This window comes from Atractosteus spatula, chromosome 4 (genome assembly GCF_055471065.1).
Source record: "Atractosteus spatula isolate fAtrSpa1 chromosome 4, fAtrSpa1.hap1, whole genome shotgun sequence".
NCBI lineage: Eukaryota > Metazoa > Chordata > Actinopteri > Semionotiformes > Lepisosteidae > Atractosteus > Atractosteus spatula.
The window spans coordinates 11497296-11519674 of record NC_142709.1 but is presented as its reverse complement, the minus strand read 5'-3'; the positions used below and the strand labels follow the sequence as shown (position 1 = coordinate 11519674).

Below are 22379 nucleotides of genomic sequence, written 5' to 3'. Positions count from 1 at the left end.
ATTGCACGACTGGACTTTTTTTTTTCAATAAAACTTTGCTCGTTCTCCTGTATAGTGACGCTTTTAATCAGCTCTGTAGTTCATATAAACAAAAATTCTCAAACTGCAGTCTTCCTATTTGAATTTGTTCTCAGTACCTTATAGTAACTCTTCTTAAAAACTCTATGTAGTAATGTAGGAAATTTAGTTTTAAAATTCATGTAGTGTGTGCCAGGGCCATGAATCTGCTGAAGCATAGCAGATAAGACTACTGCCTAGTGTGATGAATAAGTTACATGTTTTGTGAGTGCAGCCACCGTTCGAATAGAAGCACTATAAGTTATCATTTTGCTTAAAAGTAAGAAACAGTCCTATTTCAGGAAAGTAGTGCCTGTATAAAATGGATCTACCTGCCAAACCTAAATGGTTCCACTGATATCCAACAGTTCTATTTATATTAAAATCTTTATATGATATTGAAAGTGGCCAAGGGTAAAGTATGCTTGTTTGAAGAAGTAATGAGAGAAGAATGTTTCTCCTAACCTGCTTTAAATTCCAGACAAAGTTTAACAGCTTGGAGCTGCGCCTCTCATTCATTTCCTTAACCAATAGTGTTTCTCCAAGTTCCTAGCCAGGGAGTTATTTGGGTAAACACTTGCTAAGTGTCTTCTTGGGATTGGTCAGTCAGGGTAGGGTGTTTAGACAACAGCAGTTTCATCATCTGCCTTGTCACGCCTTGTGATTGAGGTTCCAAAATCATGAGACAGTACTAGAATTTTGTTTTGGATTATCAAAAAAAAAAGAATATGCTTTTAGATTTTTCAGTGAGCTTTGCCAATGTTTTGAATTGATGTAGTGTTTTCTGGCATTTAAATCAATTTAAATACAAAGGTCAAAAAGAACAGTATAAAAGAGTGTCTAAAGTTCAGTACGTTGTTAGGCTACTGCTTATCTGCTTACTTACTGTATGTTATGTTGTGTATTTCTTTCCTGTATTGATTTCTGTGTTTTAAAGGTGTGGTATATTTGGCTTCTCGTTATTTTTATATTATAAAATGATCTCCCTCAAGTTTTTTGTGGGTGGGTAACTTGAAAATGCTTACTAGACAGTGTTGTTGCTTACTGCATGGAAACCTATTGCTTTTTAAATATGCCACACCAACATGCAGTTCAGTCACACAGTCTCATTCTGCTCTGAATAGGTCAGAAGCTTATGTAATGGCGTCCTGCAAATACCTGCGCGAAATCATTTAGAATAGCGTTATATACATATTGAAAAGTGGAAGTTAAAGAGCAAAATGCAAATCATACTACTTCCTTAACTTTCATCTGCACGCTGTTTTCGGCTTTAACTGAAGTGGAACTCTGAAGGGGAAAAAAATTAAACCGTGAGAAGGTGGTTTCAACAGAATTGTGCTTAATTTAAATCTCTTACAGGGTGTTAAAACATTTTTTTAAATTCCTACCTTTATATTTAAACCACTAAAATACTTTTTTTTTAATTATCGAAAGGAAAAGGTCCAGCTTTCTAATCATAATCGTCTAGTTTTTAAGGTATTTCTGAAAGGCCGCCTACTTAACTAATGTCTTTGGTGTTTGAACATCTATGTCAATGACCCTGGTGTGCTAGTGCTAGTGGATCATAGAAGTGATGTCTTTATAGAGCAATTTGTGACAGTGGCTCTGAGTCATTGTTTTGTTAATCCCACTGTAAAGAAACCAGCACATGAAAACATTGAATGAATAAGCAAATGACATTGTGTTTACTGTCATTGTAATCGGAAGCATTCTTTTAGTAGAATCAGTTATGAAGTTCAGTTGAAACCACAAGATTAAAGAGGCCTTTTTATGCATACCTGTGGATTTTAAGAGCATTAATAAGTAAATGATAAATTTGACACTTCTTCTTTTATTTGATGTAGGGATCACAGTCAAATGTACATGGCCAGGGTCAAAGAATGAAGCAGCAAGATTTGTGTTGTGTGCATTGTGCAGCACAGCACAAAGGTTGCTTGGTTGCACATTCTCATTTGTCACCGAGACCTTAAGTCGCCATCTTGTGACTCTGTGGTTACCAGTTTTTTTTAAGAAGTTGCACTGTTGTCAGAAGCTTAACTGATACATCATGTTAAAACCTCAGTCTAGCAGAGGAACAGCCTCTGCCCCCATTTATATTCATTTAATTTCCTTAGTGCCCTTACTGAAGTACCTTATATACAGTAGGTTAAAAAGAATATGAACTTTAAAAACTGCACCTAACACTTTCTAGTCAAAAATACCATTGATCTGTCTAGTCTCTCACTTGGGGTTTAAAAAGCACTTTCATTTTGATTGTATATTTATTTTTAAATACTTCACTTAGTTTACTGCAGGTGCAGTGTTTAGTTGACGTGAGCTGAATCACGAGAAAGTGACACGGATTGTAATGATGAAGTTATTGTGTTCAGATTCCATTGCTTTTGTGGGACATTTTATTTTTTTTATTACTGCTCCAGTGAAATTATGTAGAGGCCAGATTGTTGTGGTTTTTCGTACATGCTGGGTTTGCTCATTGCTAGTCGTCATATTGAGTATTCTTGACCCAGTTTGATTTATTTGCTAAAGGAAGTCAGTAATGCAGTTCTCTCTGCACACCTAGCCTTTGGGTTCTAGCGGAGCAAGTGGAGAAAGTTTTTCTTTCTGATTCCTCTGCACTTTTTCTGGTAGGTTAACACTGTAGGTTATATATGGTGCAAACAGGTTTTCAGTTCTGCTTACTAGCAAGAACATTGAGGAAACAGTGACAGTATTTTGATTACTCAATGCAAATGATCAGAACTAAAATACAGCATGATGCATCATTGACTTTTCAAGTGGAAGATCTACAGATTGTTCCCCCTAATGTTTAGGTGCAGTAGACTGCTTGCCCAAAAGACTGATGGACTATTTCAAAGGTGATGCCAAATTTAGTTTTGTTGTGAATGTAGATTTTCACTGGCCTCACACAATAATATGTGCTCACATAATTTTTTATTTTAAGTCATGACCAAATTATAAAATAGAAAAATGTACGTGTTAATAGAACACACTATTGCTTAAATGTGTGGTGAAAAATAGTCTAGCATAGAAATCTAATTGTTCTGAATGAAATAATAAAATAGTTTCTGGTAAAAGAAATTAATTTGGGCTCAGGAGAGATAATAGTTCATGTGATATCTCCTTAAATCCAAGGATACATCTTAAGAACAATGAAGTGCTTTGGATGGTTTTCAATACATTACCTAGCTTAAGATGCAGTTAATAACAAGACTGGTAAACATTTCTTGAATCTAATATTTGAGATACAACTTTCCTCTTTGCAGTAATCTGTGCATGTTAAATTAGTAACATTACATCATGATCATGAATGTTGATGAGCATATTTGTGTCCTGTGATTAGTTTACCAAGGTCTTTATGCATCTCTGAAATTCAATGCTAATAATCCACCTCTAGACAGTGTTTATGTTCAGACCTTTGCTAAACAGCTTTTAATATTATTACAAATGTCATCATTGTTAGTTATTTGACATAATAAGAGTTGAATTATTTCATGTTTACCAGGGGTAGTCTGATAAATGTCTATTATCATGCTTAGTTTTGAAAAGAAAATTGACAAATTGTTTCTCTGTGACTTGAAAATCAATTATTTTCCCTGACCCACCTGCAAGTCTTCCGGTGCATGACTATTGCTATCAGCATATTGCAAATAGATGTGGTGTATGTGTCAAAGATTGTTCTATATTATATTAATCGTTAAACTTCACATTCTCATAAACTGAGTGAAAAGCAGAGTATTGGGACAGTGAGGTGAAATCTACCACTGAAATCTGTATTTCAGATGAAAACGAAATATGAGTACAGAATGGCAGCTTTTGTTTCTGGGTATTATTTTTGCATGCATGTTTAGCCATGTTAGAACAGTGTCAGTTGTGTTCATTCCCCCACAATTCAAGGGAGCATAAGCATGGGACAAGGGGCTGACAGGTGTTTCCGATTGCCCAGGTGTTCTGAGCTGCATTAATAATGAAGACATAAAAGCTGTGAATAAGGAACCTGTAAAAGCAGGAACCAGTGACCTTGGTTCCTGGCTCCGAAGTTTATTTTTTGGGTTTGCCTTTTTTGAGTTGGCTGTTCGATATTTAAGCTTTTCACTTCATGTATTATTAAAGGGGATAACTGTTGGAACTTTCTTCTTGGCTGCACACAGGAAATTGATTTGCTAGCAGCAGTATTTAAGTCCGCATTGCACTTCTGTGCGATGGCGGGACCTCTTACAAACTGTACAAAGGCTATACTATTATAATGGCATCCGGTGCCACTCTGGAACACGATGTCATGGTGTCATTTTGGTGCTCAAGCAAATAACCCTCTGATTCCTTATAAACCCTTTGAAGTTTTATGTTCAAAAGTTATGAGGCTTAATGCCTATCAATGTGCAGAAAAAATAGACAAATGACAAAACGTCTTTGACTGCTTGTGTGAAGTAATTATACTTAAAAAAATATATACTTCCAGTGTGAATTTTTTTAGGCTGAAATAAAAAATAACAGATTATTAAAGAGACACTAAACCAGAACAGAGAACTTTGACTTTAGAACTGTTCCCTATATTTCTGAATTGAGAATGTTTATTGCACTATCATAATAAAGAGCAATAATCCATTATCCTGTCTCTGGATGTCAGAGAGGTGAAGAAAAGCCGAAATGGACTATACTTTGGTTATTCCAATCTTGCAGTGAAACCCCAAATGTATTGAAAACCGCATACGTCTTGAATTCTTAGTTCCATGTCACTTTTGCGATTGGTTTTCACACAGAGATGCCAGTGCTTCAGCTTGTTGCAGTGTAAGCGTGAAGTATGTTTTTTAATTTATTATAGAGTTATTACAGAATTCCAGTTCATTTACATCAATTTAATAAAAATGCCTTCAATCCAAATGAATTCTGTAAAAAGGATGATGAAAAAATTCATTCCTAGTTAAATGTAATTCATTGTTTTTATGTTGAAGAATTATTGAGTGGAAGTATAGAGCGGAGAAGGTTAAAAGCACCTCAGTACACAGCCCCAAGGCAATTTTTTTCTTCTAAATTATTTGATGTAGTGTAATAAAATAATTTGTGAAATTCCTGACACCTTCGGAAACCAGCTTTGTTTTAATTCACACTCGCTTGCTCTCACTGCAGTGCAAACACTGAGACTGTCCTACAGAAATAAAGCTGTGTGTGCACAAAACACTGGTGAGTGAGTCACTGGCATTAGGGAGGAGAGCGGAAGGCTCTTCACTGTGTAAAATGTAATGATCAAGTTGTACGTGAGAGGCAAACGACAACACCACATTCTGCATGTGAAACCTTCACATTGAATTTATTTTGAATCCTTTTATTAACCTTTATTTTTGACAACATGCTAGTCTGTTTGAGCACATGGTTTGAAGTATTTTAAACTAGTGGATGTATGCAAAGGAATGCTGAAGCGCAGAGCTTTGTGAAATTCATTTTGTGGAACTTGTGAATTTTGGCTCCATGTTATTGAACTTATCAGTTTTTTCTTTTATAAAACTGTCCAATTTGAGTCCGTTTTTAGTGTAGGTACTGCAGTGTATCAGGGTTATAGTAGAATCTACCTTTTGTGTGATTTCTTTTCTGTGCATGTCAGTTTACTCTTTATAAAATAACTGAGATGGGTTATGAGATTAAAATACGCCTTGAAAATTAGTCAACCATGTGTATCTTAGAACACTGGAAATGTGGCAGATTGTTTTATAGTAAACAATATAAGTATAGGTTTTATGTATACAGTGTAGAAATTTATAAAGGCTAATGGAAGGTTATAGACCACAAATATTTTATAACGATATTTCTTATTAGCAATACAAAGAAGTGAGCAATAGAGATGTCTATTTGCTTACTAAGATAATGGATTGAAGACACTTAAAAATGGAATATTAAAAAAGTAGCTTTAAAGTGTAACCCTTTTGTGGATTTGTAAGCTTTGATAATGTTTCAAGAAAGTGATTCAGTTGTTTAAGAAATTAAAAAAATATATTCTTCATACTCGGTTTCTGTTATGTAGCAGCCTGGAAAAAGCCCTATTCCTCCATATACTTTTTTGTGTATCTGTTGGGTAAGTTGGAAGCAAAATTCCTTTTTTATCTTTATACTTGGGTGCCTCATCTCATGTCCTTTTTAATGTGCTTTCCTACAATAGACGACATACTTTGCATGACAGTGGAAACGACTCATTTACATGAGCAACACAAAAGTGATCTGTGCATAGGAGCACAGAGATATTAACATTTTTTGCAAACCTGTTTATATATATTTTGTGACTGTACCTATTAATAGAAGGTCCTTCATTGGCTGTTCAGTAGGGGTGTGTCATTCTGTATTTGGAACACAGTTGAACGGTGGCCATATATTGTAGAGGGTTTTCTCTTGCTTGTTCCTGGTGAATGTGCCTTGGGGGAAGTAGTTGGCACAGCTTAAGTTGAGCAAAGCTCTCAATAAGTCCTCATGGGAGGACTTGGGTCTTCAGTGCAGGCCCTCTGCCATTTCATTTGTTCATTTGTATTCTGCTGAATAAAATTGAAACGCTGCTAACTTCTCTCTCCTTGTGCACAATGAATAAGTAAATCGATGTAGGATAACATCATTTGAGTCCTAACTTGATGTTGTGAAATGAAGAAATGTTGGAGGAGGTCGGTACAAATGGTACTAATGCCATGCTTTTCTCATATGGAAGTAATAAAAACTTCTGATCACACGCCTTCTCCCCTCCTGTTTCGCTCTGCATCCCCTATGATTGTGACACAAAGAGGTCTTTTGCATATTGTTTAGGAAAAAACAGAAATCTGAATAAATGCAATAAGATACCTATAGTTGCCAGGCAGGTCTGGTAGGTTCCTCCCCTGTGCTTCTGTGCTCTGCTTACACCTGTAAACCCAGCAGATGGAACACAGAAGCAAAACAATGAGGAGAAGAAATCTGTGCTACTTGGTGCTGCTGTTTTACCAGAACTTTCCTTTTTCTTGTAGTGCGTCCCTGCACCGGGGGAATTGCAGACCGATACGGTTTGAACCACCGATGCTGGACTTCCACGAGCAGTGAGTACTCGGTCTCTCCTTTTCATTTCTGTGGACCTAGGCGGTGGTTTGGCTTCCAGCACATTTCCTTTAGAATTATTCCTTCTTCGTTTTCTGGCACTACTGGCTTGTTTTTTTTTTACTTTCTATAGTCTTAAATTGTAGGTAGTAGCCTAGGGTCATTTTTAGGTCTCTGGTCTCTCCTAGGGTTATGAGTTTAGGTCCCAGGTCTGACACGGCTGTAGCTTGAACGAGGTAATTGCTTCAGTAAATCCCTCATATAAATGAGCTTCTAGGCACATTAGAATATCTTTTTGGTTCCTTTTGGTTAAATATGCAGTTAAATTTCTGCTTTTGCACAGCAGTATAGTTCTGGTAATATTGGTAGGAGTATTTTAGCAGTTTTATTTAGTCGTTCACATGTTTTGGGAGCTTCTCATTTGTCCCTAAGCTATTTCTTATTCTTAAAGTAGTTTGCATTAGAATCGATTCTTTGATGGAGGCTGTACACCATTTGGCTTATAGCAGGTTTTTTATGTCTCTGTGTAAACATTTTAAATCTGTGAGATTTTTTTCCATTTACAAAATAACAAGCAGTCATCCAGGTCTGTCTTACATTTGTGGTAAAGTATTTCTTGACGTTTTTCTGACAGATTGGTAGGAGCAGTCACTGTGTTGTACTGCTATTGCGAACAGAGGGACATAACTCTGAGGCATTAATGTGCCTAAAGCAGTGCTGGCATTTTTTTTATATTCAAGACACTAATATTAATGTCAGAAAGAAACGTCAGGTGATCAGAAAAGGAAATATTATTATACAATACAATAATACTTCTACTTTCTCAGAAATGTTTTGCATTCAACCAAGCAGCCATATTTTACACACAGTGATTACTTCCCCACAGCTACCTTATGCCCCTATAATTGCACTCTAAACCAATACTCCTTTACTTTGCACTCATCGTGAACTCATTTATTGAATAGTTTAATTAAGGTTTTTGAAGGTATTGGTGTTCCTCATGCAGAACATTTCAGGGATCAGAGGAGTTACAGCTTGTCTTAAAACACGCTTAATGTAAGCAGTTTGAAAGCTCTGCTCAAGTGGCTGCCCCACTATCTTAGAAACCATCCTCAAGAGTCCCAGCATCTTGGCTTTTTGTTTCACTGAAAGACAGTTATTCCATACTGCAGGACATTTCGTACCATACAGCTGAAAAAGTGGAATAAGAGAACTAATAAGCTGTTATTCTGAGTGTTTAAGTTTATGATGGTTACATAAACTTTGTGAAAGGTAGTCATTATGATGACTCATCTGTCTTAACTCTAACTGTTAGTGTTCTTTTTGGTTTTCTCTTAGTGTTCTTATAATTGAGCATGTTGTGTTATGGGACCACTATAGGTAACTGGTCTTATCTTATCAGGAAATAAGTAAGCAATTTCCTGACTTGAATGTCTTGGGCTTATACTGAATTATCAAGCACTCTTGGGCACAGAGCAGCCGTTGGAACAAGAAAACATCTTTTGTGTATGGAAAAGGGATGCAAGCCCCTTGTAGTGTGCTTAGGCAGGCTGGTGTGCAGTTTATCTGATACATACAAGCATATACTGTATGTCAACTCTGTGGAGCCTTGGAAACCACAGGGAACATACAGCTGTTCCTGAGCACCACAAGCTTCTGTTCAAGCTCAGCTGGAGTATTGCAAAGTTTGTATAAGTCACTATCTGCGCTTCACACTTATTCTGCTTGACCCAGTGCTTATTTGATATGTGCCCCCTTTTCTATAATGCAGCAGTACGGTCATTGCAACTGGAACCTCATGGAGTATCTGTGGAAATACTCCACAAAATGCTTTCGATGCGATGTCTTATTCATTGTATTATCTTTTCAGGAGATGTACAGTTAGCATTTGTGAAAATAACCTTGTAATAACTAGTTAAGACTGCCTCTTAAACTGTTTATGAAATTTACATTGTATGTTCCTGCTTCTCTTAATGTTTTTTTAATACAAGAGAAACATTCTGAGTGGCAAATCTGATTTTTGATGGACGTAAACTGAAATGTCCAGCACATTGTTTTCAGTTATGATTTTCAAGTCCCAATGTTCAGTAATCTTCTGAAGATAAAGTTGAAGGAAGTAGACTTTACACGTATTGTTGAAACTGTGTTTTAAGCCTTGGTTGTGGTTTCTAGACTAACGGAAGTTTGGTAGTGTGGGTGAAGCATAAAAATTGTATAGTTTAAAACTTCTCCAGTTCTTGTTGAAAAACCTGATGCCCTTTTGAGTAACTTAGAAGTTCTAATTAAATAAATCACATTAAAAATCAAATGGACGTCAACACTGCTTATTAGACTTGTGTCCGTGTGCGTGCCTCTAAAAGGATGTTAACTAATTTTAAGTTTTTATTCAACATATTGGTGATCAATTCTTAGGTTTTTATGTAAGAAATTCAGAGAATGCCCAGATTGTTTTTCAAAAACAATTGCAGTATTAAGAACTACTGTTGAGGATCATCCTCCTAAGGCATTTTAATGAATAAGTTTTTCTTCAAATGTGTATATGTAATGCTTTTGTATACAATATGAAAGATAATATTTTTATAATTGATGTATTTGTTTGCTATATGTTTGTTTTTAAAATGTTATACAGCTTAAATAAAAATTATATATATGTCCATATATACAGGGTTAGTCAAAATGCTGTTGACAACTTTGATATTTATGTTTTCGTTTTAAACCTTTTTTGTCACAGTAACCCATGTAATCAATTTGTAACAAACTGTCAAAGTTTCTAACGGTTACCTACAATCCTTCACCAGCTGTGGAGGAGAAAACAAAACTTTAGTAAAATAATTGGCAGTTATACATGTCGACAAAATTTTGACTAACCCCCGTATGAAATGTAAAAATAGATATGAATTTCTTTAAATTCTTGAATATATAATCAGCAGTTATAAATTCCCATTACGGGACATTTTTCTTAGCCACGAGCAGGCTTTTTATTCAGCCTTTTAATCAGGGTGGTGCAGTAGGAAGCAAGTATTGGCAGTGCAACGGGTACACTAACTTTTGTTTTAATTTTAACCTAAAATCCTGACAGTCTGTAAAGAAGACGTGTTGGACAATGCCATGATAAAGCTCATTTAGTCTAGGAGCTAAGGCTTTTGATTATTCTTCAACTAAACGATATGCTGAAAACTACTGGCACAGCAGAATGCTTGTGAAGTCATAAAGCTGTTGGCACGTCTGCATGTTCTTGTGGAATAAGAAAAGGTTTCAGTTTTCAAACGCTGGAGCTCACAGGTGACTGGAAAGTTCACAAGGGACTTTTAACTGAAAGGTACATTGCAGACTACAGGATAAAGTTCACCAAGATAATATTTTATACCTTAACACACTGAAACAAGCAGCAAGGCAAAACCAATAATAGCACTGTAAAACTGCAAAGAAAACTTTTCTTTTTAGAACCCTCCCCCTGACTGCATGTAGCAGATGCAATGGCTGTTTTGTGCCATTTTGCCTGCCCCTTACATAAGCTAATGCAAATGCAGCTTATACAAAAAATACTGCTCTTGTATCAGTGCGCCCAATAAAGAAGTACTTCCAATGCATTTCATTTTACTTTCCCAACTCGGAGTTTGTCCGTGGTATAGCCTAAACCTAGCATTTGAGCTTAGTAAGTGCATGGGGGATGTTCCTATTCTCTGTGCTTTTTACTGCTGCTGTAAAAGAGATGCTTCTGTATGTAGACTTTTTTTTGTAGTACATTTCCATATATGTGACCTATTATAGATCACTGCTGATAATGGGGAAAAAAATGCAGTTATAATATTTAAGTAGTTGACCACAGTCTTTTTTTTTTCTTTAGTTATATACTAAGGGGTGTGAAAAGGATTAAAAAACAGTCAAATCTCATATGTCCCATTCTCTTCAAATTTTGAAATAAGGCTGCATGTGATATTTTGAAATCATGTGTAGTAGAATGTGAAGTGCTCATTGCAAGATGTTATGCAAAATCATTTCCTGTTTTTTTTCTCATAGCAAAAGCCTATCTTATCTATGTAGGTTTTTGTATCAGATTTTTAAATCACAGCTTTAATGTACCAGAGTGAAAAATGATTTTCATATTTACACTAATTCTTATCATTATCCTCCTCTAAACATTGAATGTTGGAAAATCTGATCTGTATATACCATTCTTTTTAATGGGTCTTGATGTTACTTTAAAGTTGCGTTTTAACTGTACCCAAGTGAAATCCTAGTGTGAAGTATTATGTCTCTGTGGTTACCTCTTACAATGAACAAAGGTTTGCTAAAATCCATCCATCACATATTACAGTAGCCTGTGACCTTATGTTAGTTTGTCAGCTCTGTTGTGTTCGAATTTTGCTTACTTTCCTTTTTTATAATTAATACAACACTCCCTGCCTTCATTACTGTCTCTCTAGCACAAGAAGCTTCAAGAATGCAGCATTATTATACAGTTATTGTAAATTTAAATGATTATAAATTAACTATATTAATTGTTAACTACATTAATACAACTTGTTAGCTGTTGAGCACGCTGAACAGTAGTTTTAATACTCTGACTGCTCTTATTTGGATTTTTGATCCAAGATGTTGCCTTTGGTAGCCATTACTGTTTTACATGGCCTGCCACAAAAGAACAGCACAATTATGCTGTTCAGTGCCCTTTTTAATTTGACAGGTAGTTGAACCTCTTTTTACTCAATTTTAAAGTTCCCCATTAATCTGATACTGATTAGTTATGCAAGATTAGAAAGGTTTTGCATCCCATTTTGAAGCCCTATCCGATATCTGCTGATCTATGTCATGTCATGAGGTAGAGTGTTAACATTGCGTTAGAAAAGATGCTCTTTGTCATTTTTTATTGTGAATTCATTTTCAGCGTTGGCAGAGTATTCTGAATTGCTGTGTTCATACTCGCAAAATTGATTCGTCATTAAAGTAGTATTTTAGGAGAAGTCTTATATGAATTCTAGATATTTGGATTTAAAGTAGCCTGCCCGTTTGCAGCTATGCAAAGTGACATTAACAATGCACGGGAGGCAATTTTCAGGACCTTTTAAAAAAAAAAAAGGTGTTGAATGTGTTATCTTGCTTGTAATCTTTAAATCTTTAAATCACTTTAAATCTAGACTTGAATTGATTGCATACAACCAACTTCTCCTGGTTCGCAGTGTCGGCAAACCATGCAGTTTAATTTTAGACCCTCTTCTACCCTTCATAAATGGCTGCTAAAGGTTTGTGTAATGACAAAGGAGATACAACCTGATCTTCAGGAGATGTACTTCCAGTAATGTGGCAGTGTCTCATACCAAAATAACTTAAACGCACAAGTCAGTCAGCCTATTATGAGGTTTTTCTGGGTGGTAGGTTTTAGTCTATGTTGAAGTGGGAAATCTGTGTGGAGTCTTAATAGCTTGAAGAAAAAACAACAGCTGGCTCTTTGGAAAGGTTTCACTAGGCCTGGATTAAGAATCATTTTTGAGATAACCTAGTAGAATAGGGTTGCTGTGTGCTTATGAACTCGCCAACATCAATGTTATCAGGAGAAACCTGTGGATAGTTAGGGTGCCAGACTCATCCAACATTCTAGTGTAGTTAAACCAAATGTTCTCATATGCTGTGGCACATGTCTATCTTGGATCAAATAGCTCCTAACAAACAGGTTAGGTAGACACAGTCTTCACTCATTTGTAACCTTTCCTGTGTTCTTGTAGTAGAATGTTGTAAGGTCATGAATCATAGTAGAATATTAGTGCCTACAGGGAATACTAGTCCACTACTGAATAACGTTTATTGGTCACATGGTTTCTCTGTATGAGGCCTTTGAGTCTCCTTCTTATCAAGTGCAGAATTAAAAGATGCAGATGAAGTTTATAATAACAGTGGAAGGCCGGCTTGAAAATGCTTTGTCCAAAAATGGCCTTGTTTGTGGACAGTGACTTGTCATAAAAGTCAAATGCAACACTAATGACTATATGTCTATGGAATATATATAGGAAACTGCATATCAAGCAATGTTCTTGCCTTTTAATACTCCGACATGTCCAACACATTCTCAAAGGTAAAAATATGTTGGCTTTGTTCCTCCATAGTTGCTTGCATTTTTATTTTCGGTGTAGTAGAAGAAATGTTTTCTGGAAGATGGAGTTTTTAGTTTTTGTAGCAGGTGCAGTAATTTTGTTTTAGACATTGGTAAAGTCATGCTGCTGATTAACATTTGGTATGCCCAGCAGACATATCACCCTGCAACTCACAACTGGCAGGCCACTGAGGCTCAGCAGGTGTGAGCCTGGTCAGTACCTGGGTGGGAGACCTCCTGGGAAAAACTAAGACTGCTACTGGGAGAGGTGTTAGTGGGCCAGTAGGGGCCGCTCACCCTGCGGTCAGTGTGGGTCCTAATGCCCGAGTATAGTGAGGGGACCTTATATTGTAAAAGGTGGCATCTTTTGGATGAGACGTAAAACCGAGACACCTGACTCTTGACTCTAGAAAAGAGTAGGGGTGTTACTGGCCAAATTTCCCCCTGGCCTTTACCAATCATGACCTCCTAATAATCCCTGGCTTATTAATGAACTGGCTTCATCACTCTGTTCTCCTCACTGATAGCTGGTGTGTGGTGAGCGTACTGTGTGCATTATGGCTGTCATCACATCATCCAGGTGGGGCTACACATTGGTGGTGGTGGAGGGGAATCCACATTACCTGTAAAGTGCTTTAAGTGGAGTGTCCAGAAAAGTGGTATATAAGTGTATGGAATTATTATTGTTAGTAATTATAACATTTGTCATGAACAAAGGGTTTAATGTGAAAGCTGCAGCTACTACAAGCAATTCACGCTATATGTTGATGCAACAAATATGTTGCGCATGGTGTGGGAATGTATGCCAAAGCTGTCACAGAACCTGGAGCAGGATGGTCTGTTGACCTCAGAGGTCACGCCAGTCTAGTCATCCCACAGATGTTCAAAGAGGTTTAGATGTGGCAGGTAGCGTATTGTTGCATGTCATCATTCTCATCTGGCTTTATGATTCATGTACGTGAGGATTTGGGTTGTACTTTTGGAATGTTGTCACATTGGGATCAACCCAAAGGAGGGCCAACACGATGAATGTAGTGCCATTCACTTTTGCTTCCATTAATTACTGCAGGTGGAGTTCAACAGAAACTAGTTACTTCTGTTCTTTACATGGCTGGGTCTATGATCTGCTGGTTCACAAATTCTGTCACTTTTTAACGTTTCATGACGTTCATCTTCAACTAGAAACATATAGTAGAATGATCAGCTAGAAGCTAGAATGATGAAATTCAAAAAAGGGAACATTTTATTTAATTTATAACACTACCCTCATATAATACTTGTCTTTCATTTGGACTAGATTTGTTCCTACATATAAAATATACCATCCTTCTGTATAATGCCCTCTTTATAACCCCATCACAGTTTACTGCCAATGTCCCAGACTTGGTGGAGTACTAAATAAACTGTACCTTATGTCATGTTCACCCACGTTTCCGATAGAATATTTTGCAATATACTTCCCACCACAAAGAAAAAGTCAGTAAAAATGCTTCATGTCATATGATGAGTTTCAATAATGTTACAAATAAATTTACATCAAACTGATTCAATCTCATAGTTGTACTTAGTCTGTAAGTATTGTGATTGTGTACCACTCATCCCTAAAGTATACCTTAGAAAACCAGTAATTCTCGTTCTTTGTGATTGAAATGTTATCTGTGCTCCCAAACCCAGTATTTATGATGACTTATGTCGTCGGTAGTTACGATTATGTTTGTATTTATGACTCACAGTCCAAAGACATATCGGTAGGTTAATTTGGCTTCTGGAACAAGTGGCTCTGGGATATTTGTGAAACTGAAGCACCCAAAGGTGAGAACATACAGTAGCACCCCAGGAATTGAATCCAAGCCCCCAGCACTAAGACAGCGGTGCTAACCACTGCACCCCCATGCTGTTTGACTGCATTACCAGTTATATTCAGTGTTTTCTTATACATTATCCTGACTTTACATTCGATATGTACAAATGGTATAAGAGAGCTGTCTTGGATATAGGTCATTTTTCTTTTCTAGCTTGTCTTTACTGTACTACATCCTGAGATCTGTAGAACACTGTGGAGTATTACTCAGTATGCTGGTGCATTTAGTTTATTCCATGCAACCAATAGTTTCTGCATTTAATGTGAACGTTATAAATAGTCAGTCAGTGCACACTTTTCTTAGGTTTTGATGGAAAATGAGACTGTGGAGTTCCGCTAAGTTTGTCATTAGGCAATTCGTTGGTTTTGTAGAGTTTTGAAGAACATTGATGGACTGATCTTGTTTAAAAATCAGATATTCTCTCTCATCTCTGCTTGTTGCGTTGTCTGATGATAAAACCTAGCACCCCATATTTAAAACATATTTCCATGAGGAAGTCATTGCAGTAGATTTAATTTCAACATTTTATAATCTCATGCACTTTGAAAATAGTAATTCTTCCATTTGTTGTTAGTTCTTGTTTAACTGAATTTCAGGATATATTTTATTAAGCTAACTTGGCTTCATGCTATTGATTTAATTGTTTTTTTCACTTTTGCAGGCCAGTTGGGATGCCCAAAATGGAAAAAGTTTACTTGCACAATCCTAGTTCAGAAGAAACTATCATTTTAGTATCAATATCAGCAACAACATCCCACTTCCATGCATCTTTTTTTCAAAATAGGGTGAGTTTCTTTATTTCTTGGTTGACTGTTCTGTTAAACTCATGAGCTGAAACTTACAAAATGCATTTTAAAAAGTGGAGTTTGGCCAAATTCTTTGTAGTTTAGAGAAATTAGCAAAGCTAATTTCACTGAACTGCACTTTCATTAGCCAAGCTAATTTCTCTCTAAAGACTTGCTGTGCCTCATTTATTTTTGAAGCAGTGTCCTGCACGTTTTGTGGGAGTTTTTGCTGTATTATCCATGTCACATTGAAGATGGCCGTTAGCATTAGAACACTAGTTTCCTTTATGATACTTTAATATCTAAATATAAATGACATTCTTTAGGTACTAAGGTAGTAAGTTCACTGAACAATGCATTTGATGCCCATGTGCTACAGGAAAATGTACTTAACATTACGAATTGCACTGGGATGCACCCGTCTTTGACAACCCTATCATTTGGGCCTGTGCTGAAGTCCTGAGGGAATTATATGACCTACAACTATGGTCAGCTCTTAGCTTTTAACTTTTTGTAAACATCTTGGGGGGGCTTAATGAATCAGGAAAATGCTTTTCTAGGTTGCAGTTTTTTTTTTTACTATTAACAGCATTCCTAGTTCTGTATTTTTTTCCAGGAAAGGTTAAGTTTAGTACAAGACTATTTATTGTTGAGGATCTGGTTACAAGCACGTTCTAGTGTAACATCCATCAATGCAGTGGTTTTCTTAAAGTATTAGCATTTTTGTAAAAATGAAGGTCTTTCTGAAGAGGCAAGCTGTTGCTGTGCCACTGTCACAGCAGTTTGAAAAGGCAATACACATGCTTCCCAATTTAAACATCTCTTGCAGCATATGACTTGAACAATTATTTCCTCCTGTGTATTTTGTTCCTGTCCTTCAGTTTGTTTTTGAGTTTTTGAGAAGGAATAGATTACATAACAATAGCTGTATTGAGATGAAAGAATAGATAATTGTAGGAAACCGTATCAGAGGTCATTTACAAAATAAGAAACCTTCTCTGTTCGTAGAGAACGAGTTTGATATGATTTATCTGGTTGATTTATATGTTTCCACTCCTGGTCCTAGGGACTCTCACACATGTTGGTTTTTGTTCCACATGAGCTCTCAGTTAAATTATTGAACGCCTAATAATAGATTTCATGTGAAATCTTTGTTTTTAGTTCCTATACATGTAGGAGGCTGCCCTTTAACTGTGGCAGTTCTTGAACTTAAAATCACTATCCTTTAAGTACAAAAACTTGCAAAGGTTCTAATGAAGCAACCTGCCGGTTCAGTTGTGGATTAATTTAAGTAAAGACCTTGCTTCATTGAAAACAGCAGGAGTGTGGGTTCCCCAGAGCCAGGAGTGAGGAGCTCTAATCTAATTCATGGCTGCTGCTGGTTTTTCTTAGTATATATTGTATACAGCGTTTCAATTTTGTTCGAAATGCTGTTCTGCACCCCAGACTAAAATACTGAATTATTATGGGATAGGGAGTTATACCTTTAAAACAAATGTATATGCATGCTCTGCACAAGTGCCATTACCTTTCCTTTACTGGAGCTTAAATAATGAGGAAATTCAAGCCTCAGTTGTAGAGTTGTTCTCTTTTCCAGTCTGTCAGCATGGTTTCTGTGCTCCCTTTTAAACCTGATTTTTTCCTTGGTATTTCAACTGTTTCAAACCACCACCGTGTTGCCTTCTGTTGTAGATAATTCCTCCAGGTGGAAACACATCTTTCGACGTCGTGTTTCTTGCACGAGTAGTTGGGAATGTAGAAAATACCTTATTTATTAATACATCACATCACGGAGTGTTTACATACCAGGTACGTGCTGAGATGCTTGTTCTCTGACTCCTTGGAATGTAAAATGTGACCTTAAATTCCTGCAAGGATAATTATAGAACAGCTTTTACATTGTGTTTTAACACTTAAGCGATCATGTAAAGCCTTTATATTGTATGTATAGATTTTGTTGTTTACTTTTTTGCTCAACCACAATGAACTGAATGTGTTTATGCGATAAAGGTAAATATAGTGTCATTTAGTATTCATTTCTGAAAGATTCGTAACCTATTGGTTTTGTCTCTCAGGTGTTTGGTGTTGGCATACCTAACCCTTACAGACTGCGTCCATTCATTGGGGCAAGGGTTCCTGTAAATAGCAGCTTTTCACCATTAATAAATATACACAACCCACACAGCGAACCACTGCAGGTAACCTGTGCCTGTTATATTAAGGGATTTTTTAATGTAATAGGGGCTAAAATGTAAAATTGACCATTTTCTTAGTTTAAATTTGAAGATTTATCACTCTTCTTGTCATATCTGCCACATAGCTTTAAAATATGCTGCTATAGTTTCAAATCCCTGGCAGCCTATAGGTAATTTAGATTTCCACACTAGCTCTGCGTCAGTATTTTGAAGTTTCCTTATGTTAAGGCGTAGTGCCAGTGCTTTGTGCCTGAACTGCAGTGTTCCTTGCCTGCATGTAAAAGATAGGGCAGTGCTGGTCAGGAGTCTGGGCATTTATAATGACTCCGTACCATTGCAATGAATTTGTTTGCAACCTAGTAAAGTGCGTAATCCAAATAAGTTAGAATTCATTATCTTGCTGTCCTGTTTGTGTATCACTGTCCTACTATGCAAGGACAAAATTGGAACAATGCCCATACAAAAATTGTAACTTCCATAGGACTGTATGGAGACATCCCCACAATGTAAAATTACATTTTTAAAGGATAGTATACCAGTTCTGAAATCTAAAAGTACCAAAATGTTTTACCTGTGGTCTGTCTTCACACCATGTGAAATATGGAATAATAAAAATACAACTTGATTTAATGCCGAGACCCTATAACCATAGAATTATCATATGGACAGGTGAAGGTTTATTCCAGGAGTGACACCTGAAGAAGGCTCCACAGCCAAAACGTTGTGTCTCTTCTCTTTTCAGCATGGAATAAACCTTTACCCATTCCTTTGCAGCCTACGCATGCTGACGCAGCAACCCACTTGAAATATCATATGTGTATGGTGGTGGCCGTGTATAATTTTCCTTCTATTTATCTCTAAGAAAATGCCTTTAGCTGTCGAAGTCTTCCTGACACTGGTCTGATTTGGGGGTTGTATTACTCTTCCACAGGTGGTAGAAATGTACTCAAGTGGTGGTGACCTTCATCTGGAGCTGCCTACAGGACAGCAAGGTGGCACCAGGAAATTGTGGGTGTGTATCTGGTTTTCACTGCTTCTAGTTTGTCCTCTAAAATCTTTTCATAGCTTTTAGTCTGTTTAATAAGCTTTACACCACAGTTTTGACTGAAATACCAGAATCCAATTCTTGCACTAGTGTTTTGTTTATGGCGATTAAACTGCAGATGTGACCCCTTTAGTATTTATTGGCTTGGTCTGCAGTTTCCTTAAGTAAGGAAGTGACACTGTTTCGACAGCACCAGTGTACATCTTAAAAGAGAAGGCCATCCAGTTCATTTCTGGTTCTAGTTCCCTGTTCAGTCTTTTATTATTAGAGGGCGATCAATGTGGAACAAGTCTGAACTAATGGAACCAGATTTTTTTCAAGTCCCTGCCTTATACTGTTGAATCAAAGTCTTGTTTTCAGTATGCAGATGCCCCGTGTAATTATCAAAATAATCAAAAGCCTACATCTGTGTGATTCTGTATATTTATTTTTGTTCGGTTCAATGAAGGAAATACCACCTTTTGAAACAAAAGGAGTGATGAGAGCTAGCTTTTCATCACGAGACGCTGATAATCACACAGCCTTCATCAGGATAAAAACAAATGCCTCCAATGATGATGAGTTCATTATACTCCCAGTGGAGGTTGAGGTGACCGCAGGTATGTTTCTGAGAGTTCTTCATATTGCCAAAGCCCTTTAGGTTTCTTGACTGCACAGCAAAAAATATTTATGCATAAATGTTTTTCTTTCTTGCAGAACCTGGTATATATTCGTCAATAGAAATGTTAGACTTTGGCACATTACGATCGCAAGGTAGGGTGTCTATTGTAAAGTTAGGAGCATCTTAAAAAATCTATAACTCTTGATATCATTTAGTATTAATTATGATATCAAAGACTTCAGTTCAAGGTCCTCACCAAAATGAGAGAGACAAGATGGAAATTCCAAATATTTTGTATCTGTTTAATTTGTGTGTTTCAATGGGAACTGTAAACTTGGTTTTTTCTGCAGTTTCTTTTTCTTTATTAGCACTAAGCACTTTAAGATTTGCATGGATTTTTTTAATATAAATTGTTTCTTACAGATCTACCAAAACAGTTAAATCTACATCTTCTAAATTCAGGAACAAAAGATGTACCAATAACAGTAAGTTACTCCATACTTCAGTTGTACTTGTTTTTTGTCTTGATCTAGTTTGGTATGGACAAAATTGCCAATTTTTTTTTAAATCTTTGGTTTTGCAGAGTGTTAGACCAACACCATCAAATGAAGCTGTTTCGATAGATTTTAAGCCAGTCACATTAAAGGCTGGAGAGAGCAAATATACCAAAGTTGCAAGTATTAGTTTTGATGGTAAGTTCTTATTGATATTTTATGATTGTGAAATGTGTAGTCGTATACTTTGTTCTTGTTAACCAGAATGTGACTTTTTTTTTCCATGATGTGGAAACTCCATTAAACTCCACCTTGTAAAGAGTTCCCTGATTGTCCAGCTTCATCCCCTTTAGTTAATTAAGCTTCACGATGACCAGTGTTTTAACCCTGTGGGGAACTGTTAAAAATTAAAAACAATTGTATTAGTTCTCTGTAGAATTTTATTATTACAAACGAATGGCAATGTTGTGGGTTCCTGTGTGAATGCAAGTACAATGAGTGCTTCTAATGTGCTGTGTCACTGCACTCTTCCATGGTGACAGAAATACTGTGCTGGGTGTTGCATCATACCACTACATTGGCTGGGTGTGACTGGGCCAAGGGATGGAAATTAACCATCGAATCTGAAATATGGTCTGATGCCTTAGTCCATTTTGCAGCTGAAATTTTGAGTTGCAGGATTTGAAGCAGAATTTGAAGCGAATACCATCTTTTGTTCTTGTGTGTGGAAAGTCAATGTGTACATTTATTTTTTTCCCCCCCACCCAGCTTCAAAAGCAAAAAGACCATCGCAGTTTTCTGGAAAAATAACTGTAAAAGCAAAAGAGAAAAGCTACTCCAAGCTTGAAATTCCTTACCAGGCGGAGGTTTTAGAAGGGTAAGTCATAAAAATGAGTGGCAAAAAAGTTCTGGCTGCCTTATATTGTAAACTTATTCCAGTGTCAGGGGAAAAAAGCATAACATGAGGATTTATATTTCCAGTTACTTTAGGTGCATTTTAATTTATGTGGGCAAGATGTTTTTTGTAAAGAAAAAATTAAACTTTAATTTATGAAAATTTATGCTTTGTGTGAGATAGTTTTGAGCACATCGTTTTCTCCATGTTATTTTTGTCAACTGTGAGAAGTCTTGCTCAGAAATAAAATTTGAAATATGCCAGAGAGGTAGTTGGAAGTTAACTTTCATTATTAACAACCCCAGAGCATTTGTTTGTAATTTTGAGTTTCTTCAAAACCTGCCTTTCTTCTGAAAAGAAGAATATTCTGCAAGTGTACTCAAAGATTAGTTTAGTACCCTCATCTGATCTATTGACATTGAGTTTCTTTTTTACAACAGGTTTGATTTAAAGGAGACTGTATTTCTTGTTCGTTTTACCATATTTCTCTTGCCTAGGTACCTGGGATTTGACCACACAGCTACTCTGTTCCATATCAGAGATAGTCCCACAGATCCTGTGGAAAGGCCCATCTATCTAACAAATACCTTCAGCTTTGCCATTCGAGTTCATAATGTCTCATTACCTGACGAGGCAAAAACCATGTTCAGTGTAAGTGATGATATAAAAAAAGGTTGAATCAGTATTAACACTCCGAAAGCTGTTAATATAATGAACTGCCCTGTAAAGAAACTAATAGAACAGAAGTTGTTATAACCTTGGTTGCAGTTATATTCCATTTGTTGATATATTACTATTATAGTTCAGAACTAACCATTAAGAATATTAAGATTTTTGTTGCATGTATAATTGAATTTTTTTGCTATGTAAGTATTTGTGAGATCAGCGCATAGTTTTCAAATGTAGGCATCATAGCTGCAGGAAAGAATTGCTTGCTTTTGGCACTGATTGAAGTGCATAACCTTTTAGACTGAAGAAAGGACCAGTGTTTGTACTCATAAAGCCAAATCATTACTCTTTGGGTAGAAATAAAAGAACAGTTTCACCTGGCACGCACAGAGAGGAATTCTTGTTTTTCTTTTTGTTGTCGATTCTGATCAACCACAAAGCTGCTTTTGATTAACATTTTCACCAGTTGCACAGACGCATAATACAGGGCAATAAGTTCAGAACTCTCTCATTATTAACTCCTGCTAAAATTGAAACAGCAGTTCCAATATAATATAATTTCCAGCTGGCTCTGACCTTGGGAAGAAGTTGAATGTGGTCAGCCTGTACGCTATAAATAGTAACTGGCTGACTGCATTTATTTCATG

General features: G+C 36.5%; 1 protein-coding gene across 1 annotated transcript in view; it reads left to right on the top strand.

Annotated features, from left to right (window-relative positions):
• The window catches only part of tmem131 (transmembrane protein 131), a 55705-nt gene that overhangs the window by 18799 nt on the left and 14527 nt on the right, over positions 1-22379 (top strand). The window contains exons 4-14 of the mRNA XM_088913175.1: positions 7032-7100; positions 15710-15833; positions 17526-17642; positions 17909-18031; positions 18960-19040; positions 19522-19672; positions 19770-19826; positions 20098-20159; positions 20258-20366; positions 20937-21045; positions 21561-21714. Coding sequence (XP_088769301.1) covers positions 7032-7100; positions 15710-15833; positions 17526-17642; positions 17909-18031; positions 18960-19040; positions 19522-19672; positions 19770-19826; positions 20098-20159; positions 20258-20366; positions 20937-21045; positions 21561-21714 — 1156 coding nt within the window. The remainder of the gene's footprint in view (positions 1-7031; positions 7101-15709; positions 15834-17525; positions 17643-17908; positions 18032-18959; positions 19041-19521; positions 19673-19769; positions 19827-20097; positions 20160-20257; positions 20367-20936; positions 21046-21560; positions 21715-22379) is intronic.